Genomic DNA, 25,447 nt, shown 5'->3' with positions numbered 1-25,447 from the left:
AAGGACTGGATGCCGTTGAAACAACACTTGGAAGAGCTGGTTGCGGCTGGACACCTAGACCAGTACATAGACGGCGGGATGAGGGCCGCTCCATAAAGATAAGCCAAGCCGAATGGGCTAGCCGTCTTGGACGTCGCGTCCCAAGGAGTGATCAACGTCATTCACGGAATCATTGAGCCGGCGCGAGTATACGAGCTCAGGGGGATGATTAAGAAAGCTGAGCACATAAGGGAAGTGCTCTCTGTTCAACCCATCATGAAGAAGGGGAAGACCGAGATACAAGACATCATGAGCTTTTCCAGTAGAGACTTGGAAAGAATTCAAACCCCTCACAACGACGCCTTAGTTGTGACACTTTGCGTCAAGGACTTCGACATTAAGAGAATACTGATCGACCAGGGGAGTTCGGTTGAGATCATGTTCTATGATACATTCAAACAGATGAAGTTGGAGGACAAGGACTTGGCTCCAGCAACGTCTTCTTTAGTCGGCTTTGACTCACAGCCGGAATGGTCGATCGGAAAGATCATATTGCCAGTCAAAGCGGGGTGTGTAACGAAGCAAGTAGAGTTCTGGGTGCTAAACGTACCATCGACATACAATCTGATCTTAGGGAGGAGTTGGTTACATCTCATGCAAGCAGTGGCTTCAACTTATCACTAGGTCATGTGCTTCCCAGGCCCAATCGGGCAAATAGAAGAAGTTTGGGGAGACCAAGTCACGTCGAAACAATGCTTTGTCATTGTTAATGGTAGCTGGGCAGCAAAGGGCTTTGTCCAGATGATAGAAGGACCAGAAGGCAAGGAAGTCTTGGAAAATGTGGGATGAAAAGCCAAAGAGAAATCAGTTGAAGACTTAGTGGAGGTTCGAATTGATGAGAACAATCCACGCAAATTCTTTCTCTTAAGCTCGTCATTGTCCAGCACCGAGCGGATGGACTACATCAACTTTCTAGTCTCCAATATTGAGGTCTTTTCATGGACGCCTTACGATATGCCCAGCGTTGACCCAAGCTTCATTTGACATCAATTGAATGTCTTTCCAAATGCTCGGTCGATCATACAGAGAACTCGGCGTTCAACTTAACATCATGCCAAGATAGTGGTGGAGGAGGTCAAAAACTTGTTAGAGGTTAGGGCAATTGAAGAGGTGCAATACCCCAGATAAATCTCTAACACGGTGGTAGTGCCGAAGAAGAATGAGAAATGGCGGGTATGTGTTAACTACAAGACAGTCAACCATTCCTGCCCGAAAGATAGCTTTCTACTCCCAAGGATTGACTAGCAAGTGGATCTTACCGCTGGTCACCAAAGGTTTAGCTTCCTAGATGCATACTGCGGCTATCACCAAATAGCCATGTACGAGTCAGACAGAGAGATCACATCCTTCACCACGCCAAGATGCTTGTACTGTTACAAGGTTATGCCTTTTGGCCTCGAGAACGCCAGGACAACCTTTTAAAGGATGGTGACCAAAATGTTTGCCCCTCTCCTTGGCCATACTATGGAGGCCTACATTGATGACATGGTAATGAAGAGCAAAGGTGAGTCCCAGCACCTCATCGACCTAGCTGAGATGTTTGCTATACTCAAACTCCACAAATTACACCTGAATGCGTCCAAGTGTGCTTTCGGAGTAGGAACTGAATTTTTTTTAGGCTATTTGGTTACCAACCGACGAATTGAAGTTGACCCTGCATAGATCAAGGTGATCCAAGAGCTGGAATGACCAAATTCCACAAAGGATATGCAACATCTTGTCGGAATGACAGCAGCACTGAACAGATTTATCAGCCGGTCATCAGATCATTGCAGGCCCTTTTTCAAGACTTTGAAAGCCAAGTTTTTCTGGAATGTAGAATGCGACCGCGCTTTGATAGACCTAAAGGCATATCTTTCTTTTGCCCCAATCCTGGTTACTTTATAGCCAAACGAAGAGCTCTATCTATTCTTGGTCGTTTCTTTATATGCAGTGAGCGCGGTACTCATCTAAGCTCAGGGAATTCAATACCTCCCTATTTTCTATGTTAGCAAAACATTCCTTCCAGCCGAGTCGAGGTATTTTCCACTTAAAAAATTGGCTCTAGCTTTTATGATGGCCTCCAAAATGTTGGCGCACTATTTTCACTTCCACACAATAGTAGTGCTAACCGAATTTCCACTCAATGTGCTCTTTGAGATGGTGGATTTTACGGGCAGAATTTTGAAGTGGGCAATAGAGCTAGGGTAGTACGATGTCAAGTTTCATCCGCGAATAGCCATCAAGGCATAAGTCCTGGCCAACTTTGTGGCGGAATTTTCCCCTAGCACTCACTCTGTCTGTCCTATTGATTTGGCTAGTGCAGATTTAGCACGGCCCACAGGTTTAATGCCACCAAAGGGGGGTGTGGTACAAGCAGTAGAAAGTTGAGATAGTCTCAAGCAAACAGAGGAAGAGTTGGTCGACCTACCGAATAACGAGCTAGATGACCATGCAAGAAAGCAACGTGCAAGGCCGACCTGTACCTTGGATTTAAGAAACTCTCAGAACCTATCCGACTACTGGAAATTATTCATTGGTGAGATATGGAAGCTCTTCGTTGATGGAGCCTCCAATAGATATAGCATCAGGCTAGGGGTTGTATTAACCTCGCCAGACAGACTAACCATTGAGCATGCTATCATGCTTGGATTCCCAGCGTCTAACAATGAGGCAGAATATAAAGCCCTTCTCGCCGGCTTGAAGAGCGCTCTACGAATGAAGGCATCTGAGCTTATGGTATTCAACGACTCCAAACTGGTGGTCAACCAAGTCTCTAGGGAATATGAGGTCAAGAATGAAAGGATGGCCAAATTTCAAGCGTTGGTACGCGCTGAGATCAAAAAATTGCTGCAATAAGAATGAAGCAAATCGGCTGTGAGAAGAATAGTCAAGCAAATGAATTGGCCAGCCTGGCATCTATGCAAACTACCTTTCCCAATCCTTTGATAATCGAGTTTTTACCCCGACCCAACATTAAAGAACCATAGGTGCTAGAAGTACTGTGTGCCAACCTAGGACCTTCCTGGATGGATCCTATCATCATCTTCCTAAAAGATTGAGTCCTATCCACCGAAAAGAAAGAAGCTAACAAGATAAGGGCCAAATTAGAGTGATTTTGGCTCTCTCCATCTTGCGCCTTATATAAAATGTCCATTACTGGGCTGTACTTGAAATGCGTCCATCCCAACAAGATTGAAGCTTTTCTCTTTTAAATTCATAAAGGCATGTGTGGTAGCCACATTTGGGACAGATCACTAGTATATCGAGCAATTTCTCAAGGCTATTGGTGGCCGTGTATGCAGGCCGACATGCAGAAATATGTTCGCAAATTCGAAAAATGCCAAAAATTTGCTCACCAGATCCACCAGTCGGCCAGTGGATTGCTCTCCTTAACAAGTCGCTCTCCTTAACAAGTCTTTGGCCATTTACACTTTGGGGCTAGACATTGTTGGACCGCTGTCAACCTTTCCGGGCAACCACAAATTTTTCATTGCCGTTACTGACTACTTCACCAAATTGGTGGAAGCTGAGCTGTTGGCTACCATCAAGGAGAATGATGTAAAGAAGTTCGTCTGACAGAATGTCATTACTCGGTTCGGTGTCCTAAAGGCCCTTATCTCGGATAATGGTACACAGTTTAATGGAAAACTCTTTCGCGGATTTTGCAAAGAGTTGAAGATTGAGTTCTATAATTCTACACCGGCCTACCCTCAATCAAATGATCAAGCTAAAGCTTCAAACAAGACTATTTTGGACGGGTTGAAGAAACGGATAGAGAAAGCTAAGGGGATGTGGGCTAAAGAGCTCTCCAACGTTCTTTGGGCATACCGAACTACCCTAAGACGTTCCACCGGGAAAACTCCATTCGCCTTGGCTCATGACATGGAGCGGTCATACCCTTGGAGATCGGCATGCCAATCATCCGATCTGAAAACTTTGAGCCTGACTTGAACAGTGAAGCTATCGCCCTAGAGTTGGACCTAGTTGAAGAAAGAAAAGAAAGGACGCTAATTCACATTGCAGCCTATCAACAAGAGCTCTCCAAGAAATATAACAGGATCGTATATCTACGTCTGTTCAAAATTGGGGACTGGGTCTTGCGGAAGGTGATGGGTAACACACTGGTCCCTAGAGAGGGCAAATTGGGTGCAAATTGGGAAGGGCTATACAAGATAATTGGCCTGGTTGGAAAATGGGCATACCATCTGGAGGACTTGGACGGCAGAGCTATCCCAAGACCATGGAATGCGGCCAACCTCAAGCTGTTTTACTTCTAAAATGTAATTCTTTTTCCTTCATTCAAACTTGGCCTTTTGGCGTTGTGTGTAATGTTTGATGAGCAATGGAAAGAGCCCTCTTATTTCTATCTATATCATGTGGTTACATTTATCTTTTTCCCCTTCTTTTTGCATTAAAATGTTGCATTAAGCTATTGGGTACTAGGGGTAATTCGCATCGTACTAAGACCGAGCTGATTTTGCTCCCCTCGAGCTGACTTGCCCTCCTTGCTAACAGTTGGTGTTGTCCCCAATTGTAATCGTTTTGTTCTGAGCTTGCTTTGCTCATCATTTCCTGAGCTAACCTTGCTCGCTGGAAGGCCAATTGGTGTTATCTCCAATTTTGACAATAAAATCCGAGCTGTTTTTGCTCACCTTCCCCGAGCTGATTTTGCTAAGCCAGGGAGAACGGTGCTGTTTTGCTCACCTGAAAGAGAGTTGGTGTTCTGCCCAACTCGAGATTTGAAACTGAGCTCACCCATTACCCCGAGCTGATTTTACTCAATGGGGAAGAGAACTGATATAATTTTAATATTGATTTTTCGCTCCTCTAACTGGGCTATTTTTGCCTATTACCCAAGCTAAATTTACTCGCTGGGGAGACAGCTGATGTTATTAACAACAACGCTACTTTTTGCCTCTCTAACTGAGCTGATTTTGCTTGCTGGAGGAAAGCTAAGGTTCTCAGCACTAGTAAAGACCTTAGCCGAACTGATTAATGTTGTGCACCCCCAATTCTGAATCGACTAACTCCATCGAGCAGAGAGTTATTTCGCATTTGTGCGATCTGAGCGAAAATTAGCTCGGCATGATAAAGGAAATCTCACATTTGGACACTGCGAGGAATTTTTATCTCGACGATATACATTTTTAGAATGACACAGTTAAACCAAGCATTTGCATCTCGGTTATTATACAAGACAGCATTACGATTAGGCAGACGACAGAGTGAAATTGAAGAAAACAAAAAGACAAATGCATATGGTGACTAAGAAATAGCTGATTTTCATTCATGAAACAATTTGGTTACAAAAGTGGTGTTCATTGCCCGGTTACACATACACACACACATACAAAAAAAAAAGAAACAAAAAAAAGAAGAGGGAGCTCAATCCACGTTCGCAATGTTGGCTTGATCGGTCATTTCTTCCTCAGCCTCTTCCTCAGCACCAAGCATCGGATTATCCTCCAGCTTGGGCTTATCCTTGGTTGGGTTAGACCCCACCGGCGGTGGATTCTGGTCGGCTGATTGAGCGGCAGACGCATTGGCCGCAACTGCAAGTTTCGCTGTTTCTATGAGTTTCTATTGCATGGCGTTGGAATACGACTGCATGTGGGCCGGGATGAAAGCGGTTGGTGGATTCTTGAACACATTAGAATCTTGCATGAGGCCAAGTTTTTCCGCAGCAGCTTTCTAGCCGCATTGGAAAATATGTCATTCGTTGCAGTATTGGCCTGATCAGCCACTTCTTCCTTGGCCTCTTCCTCTGCACCGAGCACCAGATTATCCTCCAGCTCGGACTCATCCTCTGTTGGGTTAGCCTTTTCCCCGAACCCCATCGGGAGGAGATTCTGGTTGGCTGGTTAAGCGGCAGACGCATCGGCCATAACTGTAAGTTTATCCGCTTTTGTGAGTTTTTGCTGCACGACGTTGGCATACGACTGCATTTGAGCTGGGATGAAAGCGGTTGGTGAATTCTTGAACACATCAGAATCTTGCGCGAGGCCAAGTTTTTCTGCGGCAGCTTTCCAACCTCACTGGAAAAATATGTCCTTTGTCACTTCGACCTACCGTTCATATGTTCAGCATAGCCGTGATCTTCAACGTCACCGACTTGTTTCTCTAGCTCAGCTTTGTGAGCATCACAAAGCTTACTCAACTCGGCGATGTATCTGCCCTTGGTTGCCTACAAGGTCTTTTACTTCTCCTCATTCGCCCTTGCTAACTGCTCGGCTAGCTGGTCCCGCTCAGCCACTACTGCCTCCGGAGAGGCCTTCAGTTTGTCCAGCTCGGTCGTTTTGACCTTGTTATCAGTTATGGCCTCCCATAGACTTTGCCACATAGAGACCATGCGCTCGTGGGCAAGGTAGTTTTTTTGCTCGGCCTACAACAAAGAAGATATCAGTACTTACCGAGCAAGCATTTGGTAACAAAGAGGCTTGCTTACTTACTAGCACAATTGACTTTGCAACCAACCTCAGGACCTTTAGGTTAGACAATTCATCATGCCTTTTCATGTCGACTGGAAGGAGCAAAACTCTTGGTCATGTTGAAGCCAAGCGAGTAGTCTTTGTCAGTATAAACGGAGTAAGTCGTGGTCACTCTTTATATTTTAGCTCCGATGACCAGACTGGCGGGGTAGTGGGGCGTGTGGACTGCTCAGCTAGTGCTTCAGTCAGCTCCCCCTGATCAGCAAAAGGAAGCTCGGTTGAGTCCTTATCAATCAAATACTGCTCAGTTGAAGCCCGTCTTGGCCTTTTCTTCGACCAGCCAAAAACTTGCTCGCTGGCGAGAGCTAGCACTGGTCCTTCATCTTGTATGGTTACCTAAGAGGATTGGCCTCTTACTGCTTTAACCGACTTAGAGTCATTCGGCCCCCCAGTGATCATGGACTTGATGACACGGATTTTAGCTATTTCCTGCTCGGCGGTTAAGGGAACAAGTTTGATGGATAGAAGGGTTGGATCCGGCTTTAGAGAGGGGGCACGAAGGAAATCGGTGACCTTGTTTTTGCATAGTGCAGTATGTTGGTAGCTCGGTTCGTATCCGAACAGCTTTGGGGCTCTTGTTCCTTGGCTGGATACCGCAGAACAACTCTAATGGCCTCCTAGTTGGCGCGAGAATGATCGTCTGCCAAGAGTTTGTAATCTACATGAAATTGAAGTGTTAGATCGGCAAAGGCAGATCAAATAAAAAATTTTAAATCGTGATCGCTCACCAGCGCTCCCAAAATTTTTGCGTATGTACCAGCCCGATATGGGTGCCTCGGTGTCTTCATAAATTCCAGACACCCACAGGAAATCGTCATCATTCAACTCTTTGCTCGAGTTACCCTCTATAAGTTTTGCTCGGCCCTTCCTAACCTTTAGGTACCAGTTGAAGCCTCCTTTATTTTTACTAAGTGTATATTGGTGGAATATCTTGGTGAGGCCGAAGTTCAAACCGAGGATTCGGTCTAGCGCAGCCACGCCATTTATTGTTTTTATATGTGTTGTTAGAGACCTGAGTTGGGCACAACCTAGTTTGCCTAAAAAACTCACAGACTAAGGGCTGGACCGGGAAACGGAGGTCGCCTTCAACTATAGACACAATGGTGAAGGGACAGACATGCAATTTTGCCCCAGGAAGCGTCTCCTTTTTTGACCAGCTCTAAGTGGACGTCGTCTGGAATGTTGAATTCCTTACTAAACTCGACAATGGTGCCTGGTGAACTAACTATAAATCGGTATTTTCCCATTTACCCCAATCTTATTTTGTATGATAAATTTGATAATAGCTCGGCCGAAATTGAGCGGCTGTGGTGATTATTTTCTTGATCTTTGAGCCTCACCAATTATAATGTTGAGGTATGCTTGGTCAATCCTAGTTCAGTCTGCATTATGACAATCAAGTGGAAGTGTTAGCGTGGCATATTCTGCATGGCTTCAAGTTTAAAGAGCGTTTTAGCTCAGCTATTAGATTGAATTCTGATAGCTCGATTTTAGGACCTGGGGGTATTAGGCCGGTTTTGAGCCTCAGGCTCTAATATGTGTGTTCCTATCTCGGTTCAGTGTTCCTACAAGCTTCTAGCGCGGTCACAGCCACTTGGTAGGACCACAAACAAGGTTTAGCTTGGCTCAATCCTATTTTTGGATCTAAAAGTAAGATTTTGCTCGGGTTTTCCCAGAGTTTACACAGTTTATCCTAAACTCAAGGGTATATACTGGAATTGAGAGAAATGAGGGGCAATGAGGCCCTATTTATGTTTGGGTTCTGATTTTGCCTAATTTCTACGAATATCCATTGATTTTACCCCAAGAAAAGGGTATCAACAGAATATCAACAACCAAAGACAAGAAAAGCTCGAAGAACATGAAGAACAACAATGAAAAAGAAATAAAAGCGAGAAAAACTTATAGATTTGAGTGCCAAATGAAGATCCGATCAACCTCGACCTCTGTTGTGATGTCCGTAGGGATGAGAAACATTGGAAGTGGAGCAAATAGAGACGACGACAATGACGATGATGACAGTGGTAGGAGCTTAAGGGTTTAGGGTTTTGCGCAAAAGAGATGAATAGTGAAGGGGGAGTTCTGACCTTCTGTGTATATATAGGTGATGACGAAGAGGTGCTAACTTTTCAAATTTTAGAGATAGTAGGGACAATTGTAGGGTTGCACGAAACCAATAAGGGAAGGCCACTTGGTATCGAGACAATGGGTTGTCAGTACGGCTGACTGATTGATGACAAGATAACCGGCACAAGTCTCAACGACCGGCCAAAATGGTTAGCTCGGTTATAAAAGGTAATCTCATTTACGTTCAGCTCGGATAGGATTAAGGGGCAATTAAGAAGGAGATTTGTGTTAAACAGTTGGCCAAGCTGCACCAACACTGAATGTGGTGTTGTGTCGTATGAGAAGAGCCTGGGACGCATTATTGGGCCGAACTGGGTCCGCATTGAATATGATGTTAGGCCGGATTAAGGCTGTCTAGGATGTCATGGCCCGAACATGGTGTTTGGTCGAGCTAGACCCACGCAGAATATTGTGTCGTGTCAAACCTGGCCGACTGCTCCTGCATTGAGGTTCCAGGTAGCGGTGCCACATGATGGCTGAGCTGTAGACGGTTCGAGCTAGACTCACTGAGACAGATGATCTGTGGGATCGCGATATTTAACCAAGATAACGAATCGTGCACCCCACCGTCTCCAGATGATGCGATTAAGGCTTTGACTAAGCATACTTCCTCTAGAAGATTGACTTTGATCAACGCAACATCAAGGTGATAAAAATGGTGCTTATGGTTCACAACTAATAGCTCAGTCCAGTATTCCACGTGGACCAATAACGAGAAGAGAGGAATCCACTCTTGGTATGTGTCAATAAAGTTTGGCGGCGCGACAAATGCTGTTTGGTAGTTTTGGTCTGTACACGTGTAAGAAATCTAGAGGGGAGAATAGTCGCCTATCTAGAGAGGGACAATAGAGGTAGTGCCCTCACAATCTTTGAGACTGCATGGCCAACCTTGAAAAGGAGGAGCATGCAGACATTGGAGGTAAGCAATTTTGTGCAACTATCTCTCTCTACTGTGCTTTGCCTTCTCTCTTCTCCAAGAAAGCTAACTTGACTGTCAGGGGGGTTTTCTGGCAAACCCGCCCGTCGAGTAGCTCACTTTCATTTTGTTTACAGTGTGATGAAGTTCTAATGGAGTGTGACGAGCTTGGTAGCAAGGAAGTACGGAGCGAGACGAATATTTCTCTCCCGTACAGAAATAAAATATTTTAAAAATTTGTATCTTTAAATCAAATAGATATAAATTATTGATAATGACAGAGAAATACTATAGATCAAGTATATCCCAACTAGGCTGGCACCTATTACCTTACCAATCATTTGCATTATACTCCACCTCAATAATCTGATAAAAACATTATGAAATTAAATATTGAAAAAAAAAAATTGTTGATCAATCATCAGGGGAGCTAAACAATTCACTTGGGGTGCCTAATGATATATCATTCAAATCACATTGAATTCCCTTATTTTTACTACAATCTTGTTTTCTTGTAAGCGCATGCATATGATTTCTCGATATCATAAATTCCTCAATCATTTGAGATGAAAGTCTACTGTAGTAATCGCTCAACACTTGTCTACATGCATCAAAAGCTGATTCAAAAGTCACTGTGTGTCACGACCCAAACCCGCCCCTATGGGTTTAGCACCGTAACCGGCCAGTAATCCGAGATTACCAAAGGTCTGCTTAACAGTAATACAGTAGAACAGAGTACAGGGGCTTGGCGGAAGCCAATACAATAATAAACAATGTCCAATGAGCTGTGACAGTCTGTATGCCAAAAAGACTTTTCATGCATACATATATATATATACACACAGTGCAGAACAGTATGTACAACATTTATAATCATTCGGATCAGGGACCTAATCCCTATTAAACAGTACAGTAACAGTCTATACAGTTAACAAAACAGCCACAGAGACAGACGGAGGAAATTAAAGCACCCCTAAGCCATAGCTTGACAGGCTCGGAACCTCGCAGTGAGACACAGTGGTTGGCTTGACAAAACTAGAGCTTACCCCGACGTTACTAGCCGCGGTCTGGTGCCTGTACACCTACATATATATATGAGCAGTGAGCTAAAGCCCAGTGAATAACACAATGCGTAAAGAGGTTTAGAATGAATGTTCTTACAGTAATGAAAACAGTTCATTAAATCAGTATTTCAGTCGTTCAGTCAGTACAGTCATATGTGGTACATCCATTAGCATAACAGTACAGTAAACAGTAGGTCTTGAAAGACCGAACAGTCAATGATGGCCATCAATCAGTAAACAGTAGTGGTTCCAACAAGGAAACCGAGAGAGATCTCTGTAACAGTAACAGTCAGTAACAGTAGTTGCTAAGGATGCCACAATACAATTCAGAATAGAGGACATACATTCATTCTATTAACAGTATCAATTCAGAAACAGTACAGTTCAATTGTTCCGAAGATAGTCATTTTTGAACATATCTTTACACAGTTGTTACTCACAGAGTTTTGGGCTACAGTTAGGTTAGAGCGCGTCCCTAGTCGCCAACCCTACACAGTTTACAGATTGAACACACACTAAGCTATACAGTTGGGAAAGATAATAATTTAATCCCTAATTTGCCGCGGTGTGGTTCTACATCTATACCCTCATTAAGATGCCTTAAACTAGGCCTAAGAATGCCTAGGATGAAATGAGGATGCAAAGATGCACTTTAAAAGCATTTTCAGAAAACAGGGGTCCCGCTCAAGCGTAGGTTAATCCGCTCGAGCAGACATGCAGACAAAGGTTTCCGCTCGAGTGCAGACTCAACCGCTCGAGCGTACTTCAAAACAGTCAAAAGTGCTGGATAGGTGAAATTCACGCTCGATTGGGCGCTCGACACCCGCTCGAGCGTAAAACACAAGGTCTCGCTCGAGCGTAAATTTCTCCGCTCGAGCTGACTTAAAAACAGAACAAAATACTGGGAGCACGAATTTCACGCTCGAACGCCAGTAACCCTGCTCGAGCGTGAGTCCAAAATCTGGAATTCCCAGATTTGAACCTCAAGCTCAAATTCAACTTTCAGAGCATTAAATTCAATCCTCTTGGGCTCATTTCCTGGAAAACATTTGCAAATACATAGTATAACATGGTTCAAAGCTCAATTTGTAAAATCAAAGCCCAAGGGAAGATCAATTCAACTCAAATTCAAACCAATTTTCATGAACTTAACTTCAATGCAACATGCATGAATCTAAACCACTTTCAAGCTTTAAACACTTGCTCTAATGAGCCAATTGTTCCAAAAACAAGATGAAAATATGGACTATACCAACAATATGAACATGCATGTACCAAATTCCATGTAGTGAACCTCAAAATGCTAGGATATAAGCATACATACAATAATTGAGCTCTAGTTCAACACTATTGAGCCAATTCAAGCCTTAGATCACTAAAGACCCATTAATCATGCAAGAATAAACTCAAATACACAATGAAGAAGGTCAATGATCTACCTTAGGTCTTCAATGCAAGATACACAAGCTCAATTTGCAATCTATACTTCAATTCCTTCAAGTTTCTAAGCAAATCAACAAGGACAAATTCAATTCCTCTTCCTCTCTCTCTCTTGGTCGGCTAAGGCAAGGGAAATGAGCTGATGAAATGTTTGCCTAAGTGTATAATAAGGCTCAAATATGTTTAGCCTACATGGCTCACTAATAATGGCACTATTGTAAATAAGCCTAACAATGCTATTCAACCTTAATTAATCTAATTTAATCATACCTAATCAGTTTTCAGATAATTACACCATAAAATCACATAAATTCTAATGATCATAAAACATCGATCAATTTCTGGTTCAGCCGCCGACAAAGCCTTCAATTTGGCAATTTAAACATAAAACATGAACATATAATCAAACAGTCGAACAAATAGATAATGCATTTAAACAGATACAGTCAATCAATCAGTTTCAGATTTCAGTCAGTCAGTTCAGTATTTCAATCAGTTCAATTACTTTTCATAATCAGTCTTAGTTTAGCAGTAATCAGTAGTTTATCGGTAGACAGTGGTGAGGGTTGTTACAGTCTCCCCTCTTGAAAAAGAGTTTAGTCCTCTAAACTTGAGTTACCTTCGTTTTGGAAGGAAACAGGATTCAGTAAAAACAGTTCAGGATATCTTTTAGCCATGTCATCTTCCCTTTCCCAAGTGGCATACACGCCACCATGGTTTTGCCAGTCGACTTTCACTAACGGGATCTCTTTGTTTCTCAACTTCTTGATCCGTCTATTTACAATCTGAATAGGCCGTTCCTCGTAAGTGTAGTCATCACTCAGCATTACACGAGTAGGCTCTATCACATGGAAAGGATCCCGGAGGTAATCCCTTAACATAGAAATGTGGAAGACGTTGTGCATATGCTCCATTTCAGGAGGAAGCGCAACTTGATACGCCACCGGATTGATTTTCTCAATAATCTCGTACGGTCCGACATATCTTGGCGCTAGCTTGCCTTTGACTCAAAAACGAGTTTGGCCTTTTATCGGTGTCACTTTCACAAACACGTGATCACCTACTTCATATTCTCTGTCTCGTCTTCTGACATCAGCATAACTTTTCTGCCTGCTCTGTGCGGTTTTTAGTCTTTGTTGTATCAGTTTCACTTTCTCAGTCGTTTCATATACAATCTCGGGCCCAAGCAAAGGCCCATTTCCAAATTCTGCCCAGCAAATCAGAGACCTACATTTTCTGCCATACAATGCCTCGAAAGGCGCCATACCAATACTTGAATGATAACTGTTGTTGTAGGCGAATTCGGCTAAGGGCAAATGGCTTTCCCAGTTTCCCTGAAAATCAAGGATACACATTCTCAGTAAATCCTTCAGAGTCTGGATGGTCCTTTCTGACTGGCCATCTGTCTAAGGATGATAAGCACTACTCAGTCTCAATTCAGTACCCAATGCAGTCTGTAAGCTTTGCCAAAATCTCGATGTAAATTTCGAATCCTTGTCAGAAACAATGGACACATGCACTCCATGCAGTCTAACAATTTCATCAATATAGAGTATAGGCAATTTGTCCGCATTATAAATTGTCTTAACAGGTAAGAAGTGAGCAGATTTAGTCAGTCTATCAACAATAATCCAAATTAAGTCCATACCCTTACTGGAGCGAGGCAATCCCACAATAAAATCCATAGTGATATGTTCCCATTTCCACTCCGGTATGGGTAAGGGCTGCAGTAAGCCTACGGGTCGTTGATGTTCGGCTTTAACTTGTTGGCAATGAAAACATTTCGATACAAAATTAGCAATTTCTTTCTTCATTCCCGGCCACTAGAAATTCAATTTCAAATCTTGGTACATTTTCGTGTTCCCTGGATGGATAGACAGTTTTGAATTGTGGCCTTCTTGCAGAACTCTTCTTTTCAGTTCAGTATCATTCGGTACACACAGTCTTTCTTGAAATTTCAGTACATTATTTTTAAATTTGAAACCCGGTCTTGGTTTAGTTCCCCTTTCTTCGATGATCTTCTTCAAGAAGTCATCCGATTGCTGTTTCTCTTTAATTTCTTCAATCAGTGCCGGCTGAGCAGAAATAGCAGCTATTGTTCCACCTTATTCTTGCAAAACAATTTCAATTTCAGATTTTTCAAGGTCACAAAGCAATTCTTTCTGCCTGGTGAGCAAACAGGCTAAATTTCCAATCGATTTCCGACTCAGTGCATTGGCAACGATGTTGGCTTTTCCTGGATGGTACAAAATCTGTAGGTCATAGTCTTTAATCAGTTCTAGCCATCTCCGCTGTCTCATGTTCAGTTCTTTCTGTGTGAAGAAGTATTTCAGACTCTTGTGATCTGTATACACCTCACATGTCGCCCCATACAGGTAGTGACGCCAGATTTTCAATGCAAATACCACTGCGGCAAGTTCCAAGTCATGGGTTGGGTAATTCTTTTCGTGCGGTCTCAGTTGTCGGGAAGCATAAGCAGTAACTCTCTCATTCTGCATTAAAACACATCCCAAACCCTTATGAGAAGCATCACTAAATACAGTAAAACCATCCGTACCTGAAGGTAGGGTAAGAATCGATGCAGTTACAAGTCGAGTTTTCAACTCTTGGAATGCTGATTCCCTTTGGTCAGTCCAGTCAAATGATGTCCCCTTCTGAGTTAACTGAGTCAACGGTAAGGCAATTTTGGAGAAATCTTTGACAAATCTCCTGTAATATCCAGCCAAACCCAAAAAGCTTCGGACTTCTGTCACATTTGTTGGTCTAGGCCAGTTTACTACCGTTTCAACTTTCTGTGGATCAACTGAAATTCCATCTTTGCTAACAACATGCCCCAAAAACATAACATGATCAAGCCAAAATTCACATTTAGACAGTTTAGCATAAAGTTTTTGTTCTCTTAGGGTCTGTAGGGCAAGTCTCAGATGATGTTCGTGTTCTTCTATACTTTTGGAGTAAATCAGTATGTCATCAATGAATACAACAATAAAGTCATCAAGGTATGGTTTAAAGATTCTGTTCATGAGGTCCATAAATGCAGCAGGTGCATTGGTAACTCCGAAAGGCATAACTAAAAATTCGTAATGTCCATACCTCGTTCGAAAAGCAGTTTTGTCAATGTCTTCTGGTTTAACTTTCAACTGATGGTATCCTGATTTGAGGCCGATCTTAGAGAACACTTGAGCACCCTGTAACTGGTCAAATAAGTCATCAATACATGGCAATGGGTATTTATGTTTCACAGTTACCTTGTTCAGTTCATAGTAGTCAATACACAGTCTCAGTGAGCCGTCTTTCTTTTTCACAAACAAAACAGGTGCGCCCCATGGTGAAGTACTGGGCCTGATGAACTTCTTATCTAACAGTTCCTGCAGTTGCACTTTCAATTCTTTCAATTCAGTCGGAGCCATTCGGTAAGGAGCTTTAGATACTGACTGGGTACCCGGAATCACATCAACGGTGAATTCAATCTCCCTGTCAATCAAATCCCCTGGCAAATTATCTGGAAAAATATCTGGGAATTCTCTGACTATGGGAATACTGTTCACATTAGCATTATCATCAGTAGATACAGTCAATACAGAACACAGATACCCTTTACATCCTTTCTTAATCAATTTACAAGCTTTCATAGGTGAAATCAGCTATGGGGGAGGTACTACTCCAACCCCATTAAACACAAATTCGGGTAAACCAGGTGGACGGAAAACTACTTGTTTCATTACACAGTCTATAGTAGCATGGTATTTCGTTAACCAGTCCATTCCCAATATTACGTTAAAATGATCAATGTTCAGTGGCAATAAATCAATATACAAATGTGCATCCCCAACAATAATTTCACAAGCAGGGTACATATATGCACAAGTCATGGATCCCCCAATGGGTGATGATACAGCTAACAGATAATTCATGGGTTCTAATGGTCTATTCAGTTTTCGTGAAAAAGCATGCGACATATATGAATGTGTAGACCCCGAATCAATCAGTACATAAGCATTTTGAGTACAAATAGAGAGAATACCTGACACAACGGTCTCGGTATTCTACACATCTCCCGGTACTAGGGTGAACACTCGGCCCTACCTCATGGGCTCTTTCCCGGTAGCTTTGGGGTTTTGTTTTGGTGCAACAGTTGATGCTACCACGCTTGGTGCAGCTTTACTATTGGCTTGTGAAGCAGAGGGGCAATCTTTAACCATGTGGCCCACCTTGCCACACCTGTAACAGGCTCCAGATATTTTGTAACAAACCCCTTTTTGTTTCCTGCCACACTCAGAACAGGGTGGTATGAAACCACTCCCTTGGCTGGGGCTAGTTGTTGACCCCGTATTCTGTTTCTTGTTCGATGGGTTATGCTTGCCTTTCTTGAATTTAAAACCCTGCCTTTTACCACGCCATTTAGACGCTGGTGTTTCAGTTTTCAGTGCCTCGATGTTCGATTCAGTCATCAAAGCTCGGTCAAGAACATTTACATAATTCGGTAGCTTCAAAACATTAATTCTGTCCAGTATTGCAACATTAAGGCCGCCTTCAAACTTTCTGGCCTTCTTATAATCAGTGTCCACCATGTGTGGTGCATATCTAGAAAGCTCGGTGAACTTTGTTTCATATTCAGCAACGGACATTGTGCCTTGTCTCAGCTGTTCAAATTAAGTTACTTTTCTATCCTTGACACACTGAGGGAAGTACTTTTCAAAGAAGGCTCCTTTGAATTGAGCCCAAGTCATTATAGTGTTGTCATCGTGGATAAGCATCCACCACCTTCTGGCCTCTTCTTGCAAGGTAAAGGTAGCTAACAGTACTTTATGTGCTTTAGAGCACGGAAACACTTCAAATAATTTTTCTGTCTCAAGGACCCATGCTTCAGCTTTTAATGGTTCTAGGCCTCCCTGAAAGGATGACGGTTTCATCTTGCTGAACTTATGTGCCAGTGCAATTATGTCATCATTAACAGGTGGCTCTGGCTGTACTGGAGGAGGTGGGGGCTGTGGGTTCTGTTGTTGCCCTAATCTCTCAGTTATGAGTTCCATCATTCTCTCCAGTCTTGCCATTCTTGTCTCAGAGGATGAGGATTCAGATTCATTTGCAGTTCTTGTATTATCCATTTCACTATAAGTAGTTATAGCAATTATAAACATAAGCAGTTGCATACTTAAACAGTTTATCACATTAGCATATATTCAGTCATGTCATAGTCACACATACTTTAACAAGTTCATGCAATGCCCTAATCGCTTTTCTAGGACATCCTATAGCTCATTTGGACATGTGTGTGAGGTATAACTCGTGATAAGTATCGCTCTGATACCACTCTGTCACGGCCCAAACCCGCCCCTATGGGTTTAGCGTAACCGGCCAGTAATCCGAGATTACCGAAGGCCTGCTTAACAGTAATACAGTAGAACAGAGTACAGGGGCCTGACGGAAGCCAATACAGTAATAAACAATGTCCAATGAGCTGTGACAGTCTGTATGCCAAAAAGACTTTTCATGCATACATATATATATACACACAATGCAGAACAGTATGTACAACATTTATAATCATTCAGATCAGGGACCTAATTCCTATTAAACAGTACAGTAACAGTCTATACAGTTAACAAAACAGCCACAGAGACAGACGGGGGAAATTAAAGCACCCCTAAGCCATAGCTTGACAGGCTCGGAACCTCGCAGTGAGACACAGTGGTTGGCTTGACAAAACTGGAGCTTACCCCGACGTTACTAGCCGCGGTCTGGTGCCTATACACCTACATATATATATGAGCAGTGAGCTAAAGCCCAGTGAATAACACAATACGTAAAGAGGTTTAGAATGAATGTCCTTACAGTAATGAAAACAGTTCATTAAATCAGTATTTCAGTCGTTCAGTCAGTACAGTCATATGTGGTACATCCATTAGTATAACAGTATAATAAACAGTAGGTCTTGAAAGACCGAACAGTCAATGATGGCCATCAATCAGTAAACAGTAGTGGTTCCAACAAGGAAACCGACAGAGATCTCTGTAACAGTAACAGTCAGTAACAGTAGTTGCTAAGGATGCCACAATACAGTTCAGAATAGAGGACATACATTCATTCTATTAACAGTATCAATTCAGAAACAGTACAGTTCAATTGTTCAGAAGATAGTCATTTTTGAACATATCTTTACACAGTTGTTACTTACAGAGTTTTGGGCTACAGTTAGGCTAGAGCGCGTCCCCAGTCGCCAACCCTACACAGTTTACAGATTGAACACACACTAAGCTATACAGTTGGGAAAGATAATAATTTAATCCCTAATTTGCCGCGGTGTGGTTCTACATCTATACCCTCATTAAGATGCCTTAAACTAGGCCTAAGAATGCCTAGGATGAAATGAGGATGCAAAGATGCACTTTAAAAGCATTTTCAGAAAACAGGGGTCCCGCACAAGCGTAGGTTAATCCGCTCGAGCGGACATGCAGACAAAGGTTTCCGCTCGAGTGCAGACTCAACCGCTCGAGCGTACTTCAAAACAGTCAAAAGTGCTGGATAGGTGAAATTCACGCTCGATTGGGCGCTCGAGGTTACAGAGTTTCCCATAAACAACTTCTCCCCGTTTGAAACCGGTTCGAAAGTTGTGAACATTCTCTTCTCTGCACAAATATGGTGAGTGGCCCTAGTGTCCACCCACCACTCCCTCGGGTTTGACCCCACCATGTTCACTTCTAACACGACGGCTGACAGATGCATGTCATCCACATCGTGTGACAATTCCTTCATTTTAGCCATATGTGCCCAGTTTTTGTGTTGGTGAGGGTTTTTCCTGTAGGGCTTCTTCTTCGGACAATCAACTGCCCGATGCCCGTCACTTCCACAGTTGAAGCATTTTCCATCGAACCTAAAAGTAGGCTCCTTTGGCTTGTAGGCTGGCCTTTTGGAGATTCCTCCTCTAGCCCCCAACTTTGAGCTTTTGCTTGTCGGTGGTTTTTTCCTCGGCCCCGAGGACTTGCCATGCTCAACCATGTTGGCTGTGACAGTGGAGGTACTCCCTCATTTCTTCCTATTGTTCTCTTCAATCCAGAGCCTGACAACGAGCTCTTCGACTGTCATCTCCTTTTGTTTGTGCTTCAAGTAGTTTTTGAAGTCTTTCCAGCCGTTAGGCAGCTTCTCAATCAAAGCAGCTGCCTGGAATGGCTCACTTAGGACCATCCCTTCTGCATGTATCTCGTGCAGAATCACTTGGAACTCTTGGACTTGACTCAGGACAGTTTTAGAGTCCACCATCTTGAAGTCCAGGAACCGGCCGACGATAAATTTCTTTACCCCAGCATCCTCGGTCTTGTACTTTTTGTCCAAGGCATCCCACAACTCCTTAGCCGATTTCTTGGCATAGAACACGTTGTAAAGCGGATCCACCAAGCCGTTCAGAATGTAATTCTGGCATAAGAAGTCTGCTTGTTTCCAAGCGTCTAGAGCCATGAGCTTTTGTTTATCTTGCTCATTCTCCTCTACGGCTGGTACATCTTCACTCAGAAACCTCGCAAGGCTTAGAGTAGTAAAATAAAACAGCATCTTCTGCTGCCATCTCTTGAAATTCACTCCCGTGAACTTCTCCGGGCGCTCGTGATGATTGAGCGGTCCTCCTGAAACAACCGGAGTAACAACAGGAGGATTGATCACAGTGGTCATAGCAGGGGTTGGCAAGCCAGTCGCCCCGGGGTTCGGATCCCCACCAACATTAGCAGCAGCAGTAGCAGCATCAGAGACAGTTGCCATTTCTAAAAAATTACAGCTGAATTTTCACTATTCTGTATTTCCAGAAATCAAACTTAACACTAGAAAATCCCACAATTGGAAATTTAATTCAAAACTAGTCTCACCACGCAACCTAGAATCGCACATGGTCAGGAAAGTTTCCAAGAAGACTGGAGGGGTCACACCGGTCCCACTTAAAACCCAGTTAACCTTAGAAAAAACTTTCAAGAGCATGTTGACTCCTCGTCCATGGGAAACAACTTTAAGAATTAAATTTTCCAAGGGATGAACTAGGTTAAACACACCAAGTTCCAAACTATACAAACAATTACAACAAAATTGCTACAATAATTACAAGCAAATAAAATGTGCTTTACATATTGGTGAATAACCACAAATGAACACTCAAGCAAACAATTGGTTCAAATATTTAGTCCAAATTAATCATTTTTCCCATTTCCATAGGTATTCCTGCAATAAAGAGTTAGCAGCAAAATACAACAAAACCTCTCTCAGCTTTTCTTTGCTTTTGGCAAAGTAGTGATTGAAGGGGAGGGTACTAGCAAACAAACTAATAAATAACTGTAAGTAAAGATTAAAACCAACCCTTAAGTTACACATCTAGAATTTAAACTAAAAAAAACTATAAAAAATTAATTACATAATAAACATGTAATTAACTATATAAGTTACAGACCTAAATTAAATATAATTAAACCATATTTTAAATTGGTAAAGGTTACATATGACCTTATGGTACACTAAACATGTAATTAATTGAGGCAAATTACAAACATTTTATAACTCCTAAATACTTAAATCACATTACTAGGCAAGAATTGCAAATGACATGATTAACATGCAAATAATTCTTGAGAAATTAACATGAATTTAAATATAGGCAAGTTATAAACTTTACAACTCCACACCTAAATTAAAGATTAATAGGTACAAGTTACATGAAAATTTACTACCTAATAAACATGCTAGAAATGTAAATTACACTAAAAATTAAACCCGAATGAACATGTAATTTATATTGTAAACTAAAAGCATGTGTACTAGAAGCATGTAAATCTAGAAATACAAGGCATGAACTGGTACACCATAAATTAATAAATTAATTAGAAAATATAGTGAATTAACGTTGCACCAATGGAACTCTTCTTCCCTATTGATAACAGTGGCCTATTCCATGCCATGGGAAGACCAAACAGTAGCATACACAAAATGGCAAAATCAAAAGCTTTACCCTGTGTACATGCATCTAATAAACCAATTAACTCGCTAGTACTACTAGTGGCCAATTACATGCAAAATTATTACACACACCTATGAATCTATTAATCTAATTCTATGATAAACGTCGAATCTATTTTAAGCTTGTTGGGAAAAACTACTCACATTACATAATTTCACATTGCATATCGCAAAATTATGAGATGAACAAAACAAACCTTCAATCCCAGGAAAAATAACATGCTGAATAAAATACAGATAAAAAATAAAATGGTTAAAGGAAGCAAACCGAAGCCTGTGTGATACCACAGTCTCCTTAAAATAGATTCGCCGCCTCACCGTTGGGTGCTGGAGGTACGCCGGCGTCTACTTCCCAGGATACAACGGTTTTTACTAGCTACAACAGAAGCACCTTCTGATTAGCTTAGCGAACGGACAACGGAAACACTCTCTCTCAGGAAGAAAATTATAGGAGAAGTAGACTAACAGTGTATAGATGCCAAGGAAAAATTCTATATCTTTTTTCAAGGAATAGGGCCTCCTTTTATACACCATGGGGGAGAGGGGAGGAGCCTCTAGCCATCAAGGCTGGCAACTAATGCTAGCAAAATTGCCCAATCAATTTTGTAAAACTGATGAGCCTTAAATGTGTGAGTTATATACACATTTATGAGGCAATTTCTTATTCAACCATTTTTCTCTAACACTTTTAAAATACTCTCAAACAATATTAGACTTAGCCCTAGATGATGATGTTACTGTTGGAAGAAGGTTATTCGGCATAGTAGGAGAATCAATAGATTTATGTTGTGTATAATCATCAATATCGATAAAAATATTAGGAATATTAAGATTCATACTAGGGAGATTGACCAATAAGTCTCATATTTTGAATTTGTGATCTATATAATATCATATTTTTTCTTGTGATCCATTTAGTCCTTTTAAATGTATAATGACTCATTTGCCAACCATAATGAAGTACCACATTTGGAAAATGTATACTAAAGAATTTTTTAGTGTCACATCATACCCACCACATAGGAGTATCACATTTGAAAAAAAGTATATTAATGGGTTTTTAATTTTTTTGGAGTGTCACATGTTACATTTGGAAAAAGTATACTAAAAAGTTTTTAGTTTTTTTAGAATATCACATATAGTTTTTTTTAAGTGTTACATCATACCTGCCACGTTAGAGTCTCACATGTTACATTTGGAAAAAGTACACTAAAAAATTTTAACTTTTTGGAATATCACACTATACTCACTACGCCGTCACATTTGAAAAAAATATACTAAGGAGTTTTTAGTTGTCACATTATACCCGCTACGCCGCCACATTTAAGAAAAGTACACTAAGAAGTTTTTAATTTTTTTTGGAATCATATTTGCCACGTTAGAGTGTCACATGTTACATTTGATAAAAGTACACCAATTTTTTTTTAGTTTTTTTTAGAATGTCATATCATATCCGTCACGTTGTCACATTTAGAAAAAGTACATTAAGGAGTTTTTAATTTTTTTGAAGTGTCACATCATAGCTGCCACGTTGGAGTGTCAAATTAATACTTATCACATTAGAGTGTCACATCATACCTGTTACATTAATACAAGGGTATAGCCGTTCACCAAAACACTACTAAAATCGAAAGTAGGACCACATGGAACGAAACTTTTCACTAATAGGACATAACAAATTAATAGAAAAAATTTGAAACTAATTGGAGTAAGATGAGATTTACTAGTAAATATCCCTTCATAGTAATAATATAAAATAATATATATTAACTAATAATTAATTAAAATAATGAGTAACTAATAAATATTAATTCAAATAATAAATGTTACTGACTGGCGAATGCAATATAAAAATTAGTTTTTTTTTATACAAATTTCTTCTTGTATAATTACAATTGTCACTTAAAAATAAGACTTAAAAATTAATTGAGAGAGTTGAGAATTAAGAACCTATGTAAGTTTGAGGGAGATTTGACATCCTACATATCAATCAAACATTTTTTCTTGATTACACATCAATTAACCACTTTTTCTTTCTTTTCTTTGACATCCTACATATCAATCAAATATTTTTTTTTCTCACACCTATCAATTCAACTAAAAAAAAAAAAATTCTGTTTGGTTTAGATTTTGAAATGAGATTTGAATTTTGAGTTGTGTTTTGAAAGATAAGTTTTTGAAATGAGATTTGAAAAGAGAAAACTTGTTTGGTTATGAGTTTTAAAATGAGTTTTGAGTTGTATTTTAAAATTGTTTTGGGTTTTTTTTTTTTCAATATTTAAAATTTTTCTTATTTTTACTTTTTTTTATGGTAAATATTTTTTTATTTGCATTGTATTTACTACATTTGTGCACTGTATTTTTTAAAATATTTTAAAATTTTTAAAAATTTATTTATTTTAAATATTTTATTTTATTTTAAAATATTTTTTTAAAATCCTTTTAAATAGTTTTTTTTATTTTTATTTTAAATATTTAATTTTTTTTCTTAATTTTTAAAAAATTTGGATCGCCTATATATATATATATATATATCTAAATCATAACAAATAATTTGGCCAATACTTAAAAAATAAAAAAATATTTTTTCAAAAATATAAAAAATAAAAAAATATGTTTCTTCAAAAAAAAAAAAAATATTTTTCTTCAAAAATAAAAAAAAAAATAAATATTTTTTCAAAAAAATAAAAAATAAAAAATAATTTTAAAAAGCAAAATAAGAAAAAATTTGATTTTTTTTTTTTTTTTAAATAGAGTTTTGAAAAGAGTTTGGTTTTGAATAGAATTTTTGAATTGAGTTTTGAAAACTTTGTTTGGTTATGAGTTTTGAAAAGAGTTCTAAAATTGTTTGATTCAAATTATGATTTGAAAATCAAACCAAACCTAAATCATCCCAAATTCCAAAACTATTTTTAAAAGATACAACCAAACAAATTTTCAAATTTTGTAAACCCTTTTCAGAAAATTATTTTTCAAAATTATTTCACAAATACAAACTAAACATAACCATCATTTTACCTCCCAAACTATCACTCAAATATTAATTCTTTCTTTTATTGGCAAAAGTCAGTTGTTAGATTAGCACATATGAGAGTTAGTCTCCCCACATTTGCAAAACACTAAGTGTTTGCCTCTTAAGGGTAGGCATCAGCTCCTTGGCTCACCCGACTGTAACGGCCCCGAAATGCATGTCACAATTACCCTTATTTAATTATGCGATAATATGAATTAATTGGAGAATATCCGTTTGAATTAAAATATATACATATATCTGTTGAGGCTACAACTTTGAAACTGAAATTGTCTGTGATTAAATATAGCCTTAATTGGAACTATTAATTATGTTCCTACATATTAACTATGTGATTGAGTGTTATTGGTTGTCTTGAGATTTATTGACTTGTATTGTTTGAACAGATAGGTTAAAATGAAAATTTAACATGTCTGATTCGCCAATTTTAACAGGTTAGAATTAAATAATTGGATGGGAATTAGAGCCTAACTCACACTAATATAATCAAATTTAGTGGAATTGAGGTTATATTGCGATAAGGATTAATTTAATTTAATTAGCAATGATTTATTAACCTTGGTTGAATTTGTAAATCAAAGTATAAAACATGCAGTAGATAAAATGTTTAGATCATACCTTTTTGATGATAGAACCTTGTGGATAAATCACATGCTTCCAGAGTCTGATAAACCAACCCAGCAGTGAAGTGATATCACAGATTGAATATCACCCACACAAATCATAGTGCAAATGACTTGATCGTTGTTTTTGGGAGAGAGTCAGTATATGGGTAAAACTCAGATCATACGTTGTTTCTCTCATTATCACCCATAACCCATATACCAGATATATAATATAATATTATTATATATCCATATTAGTTAATGGAGATAATATCTATATCCAGAGTGGTTATCCTAAATAGGTTTGAATTCAATTTCAAAACCTATTTGGATAAGATTCAAATTCAAATTCAAATGGTCATGCCACATGGGCGCCCATTACTAACAAACTCCCACTCGCACATGAGTTGGCATGACACTGCCACATCTCTATCTCAATCTCTCAAAAATAAACAATCTCATACTAGCCACTGCACCGTGCGACTGCTGAGAACACCTACATGTGGGAGCTCTATACTAGAAACTCAAAATGAGCCAGCATAGAGACATCAACCCAAAAAGAATAGAAATAGTGTCTCATATACCCCAGACCCATCTAATTACACCGGTCCAAAAAACATCTCTAATCCCTCAAAAAGAGCATGTTTGACCCTCTCAATCCTTGCAATATATTCACACTCAATTCGCTTTTCATACAGAGCGATGTGAGTTGCCGGCAGTGAATATACAACGGTGGTGTAATACTAGATGATCTTCCCTTTGCC

The 25,447-nt window shown here is 40.0% G+C and overlaps 1 protein-coding gene across 1 annotated transcript; it reads left to right on the top strand.

Annotated features, from left to right (window-relative positions):
* Positions 1-204: 204 nt before the first annotated feature.
* Positions 205-663, top strand: LOC114281326 (uncharacterized). The gene has a single exon (XM_028223780.2). The coding sequence runs from the start codon at positions 205-207 to the stop codon at positions 661-663; it is 459 nt and encodes a 152-aa protein (XP_028079581.1).
* Positions 664-25,447: the final 24,784 nt, after the last annotated feature.

The sequence above is a fragment of the Camellia sinensis genome, chromosome 10 (assembly GCF_055761805.1).
Source record: "Camellia sinensis isolate YWXY chromosome 10, ASM5576180v1, whole genome shotgun sequence".
Taxonomy (NCBI): domain Eukaryota; kingdom Viridiplantae; phylum Streptophyta; class Magnoliopsida; order Ericales; family Theaceae; genus Camellia; species Camellia sinensis.
This window is presented reverse-complemented; position numbering and strand designations above follow the sequence as displayed.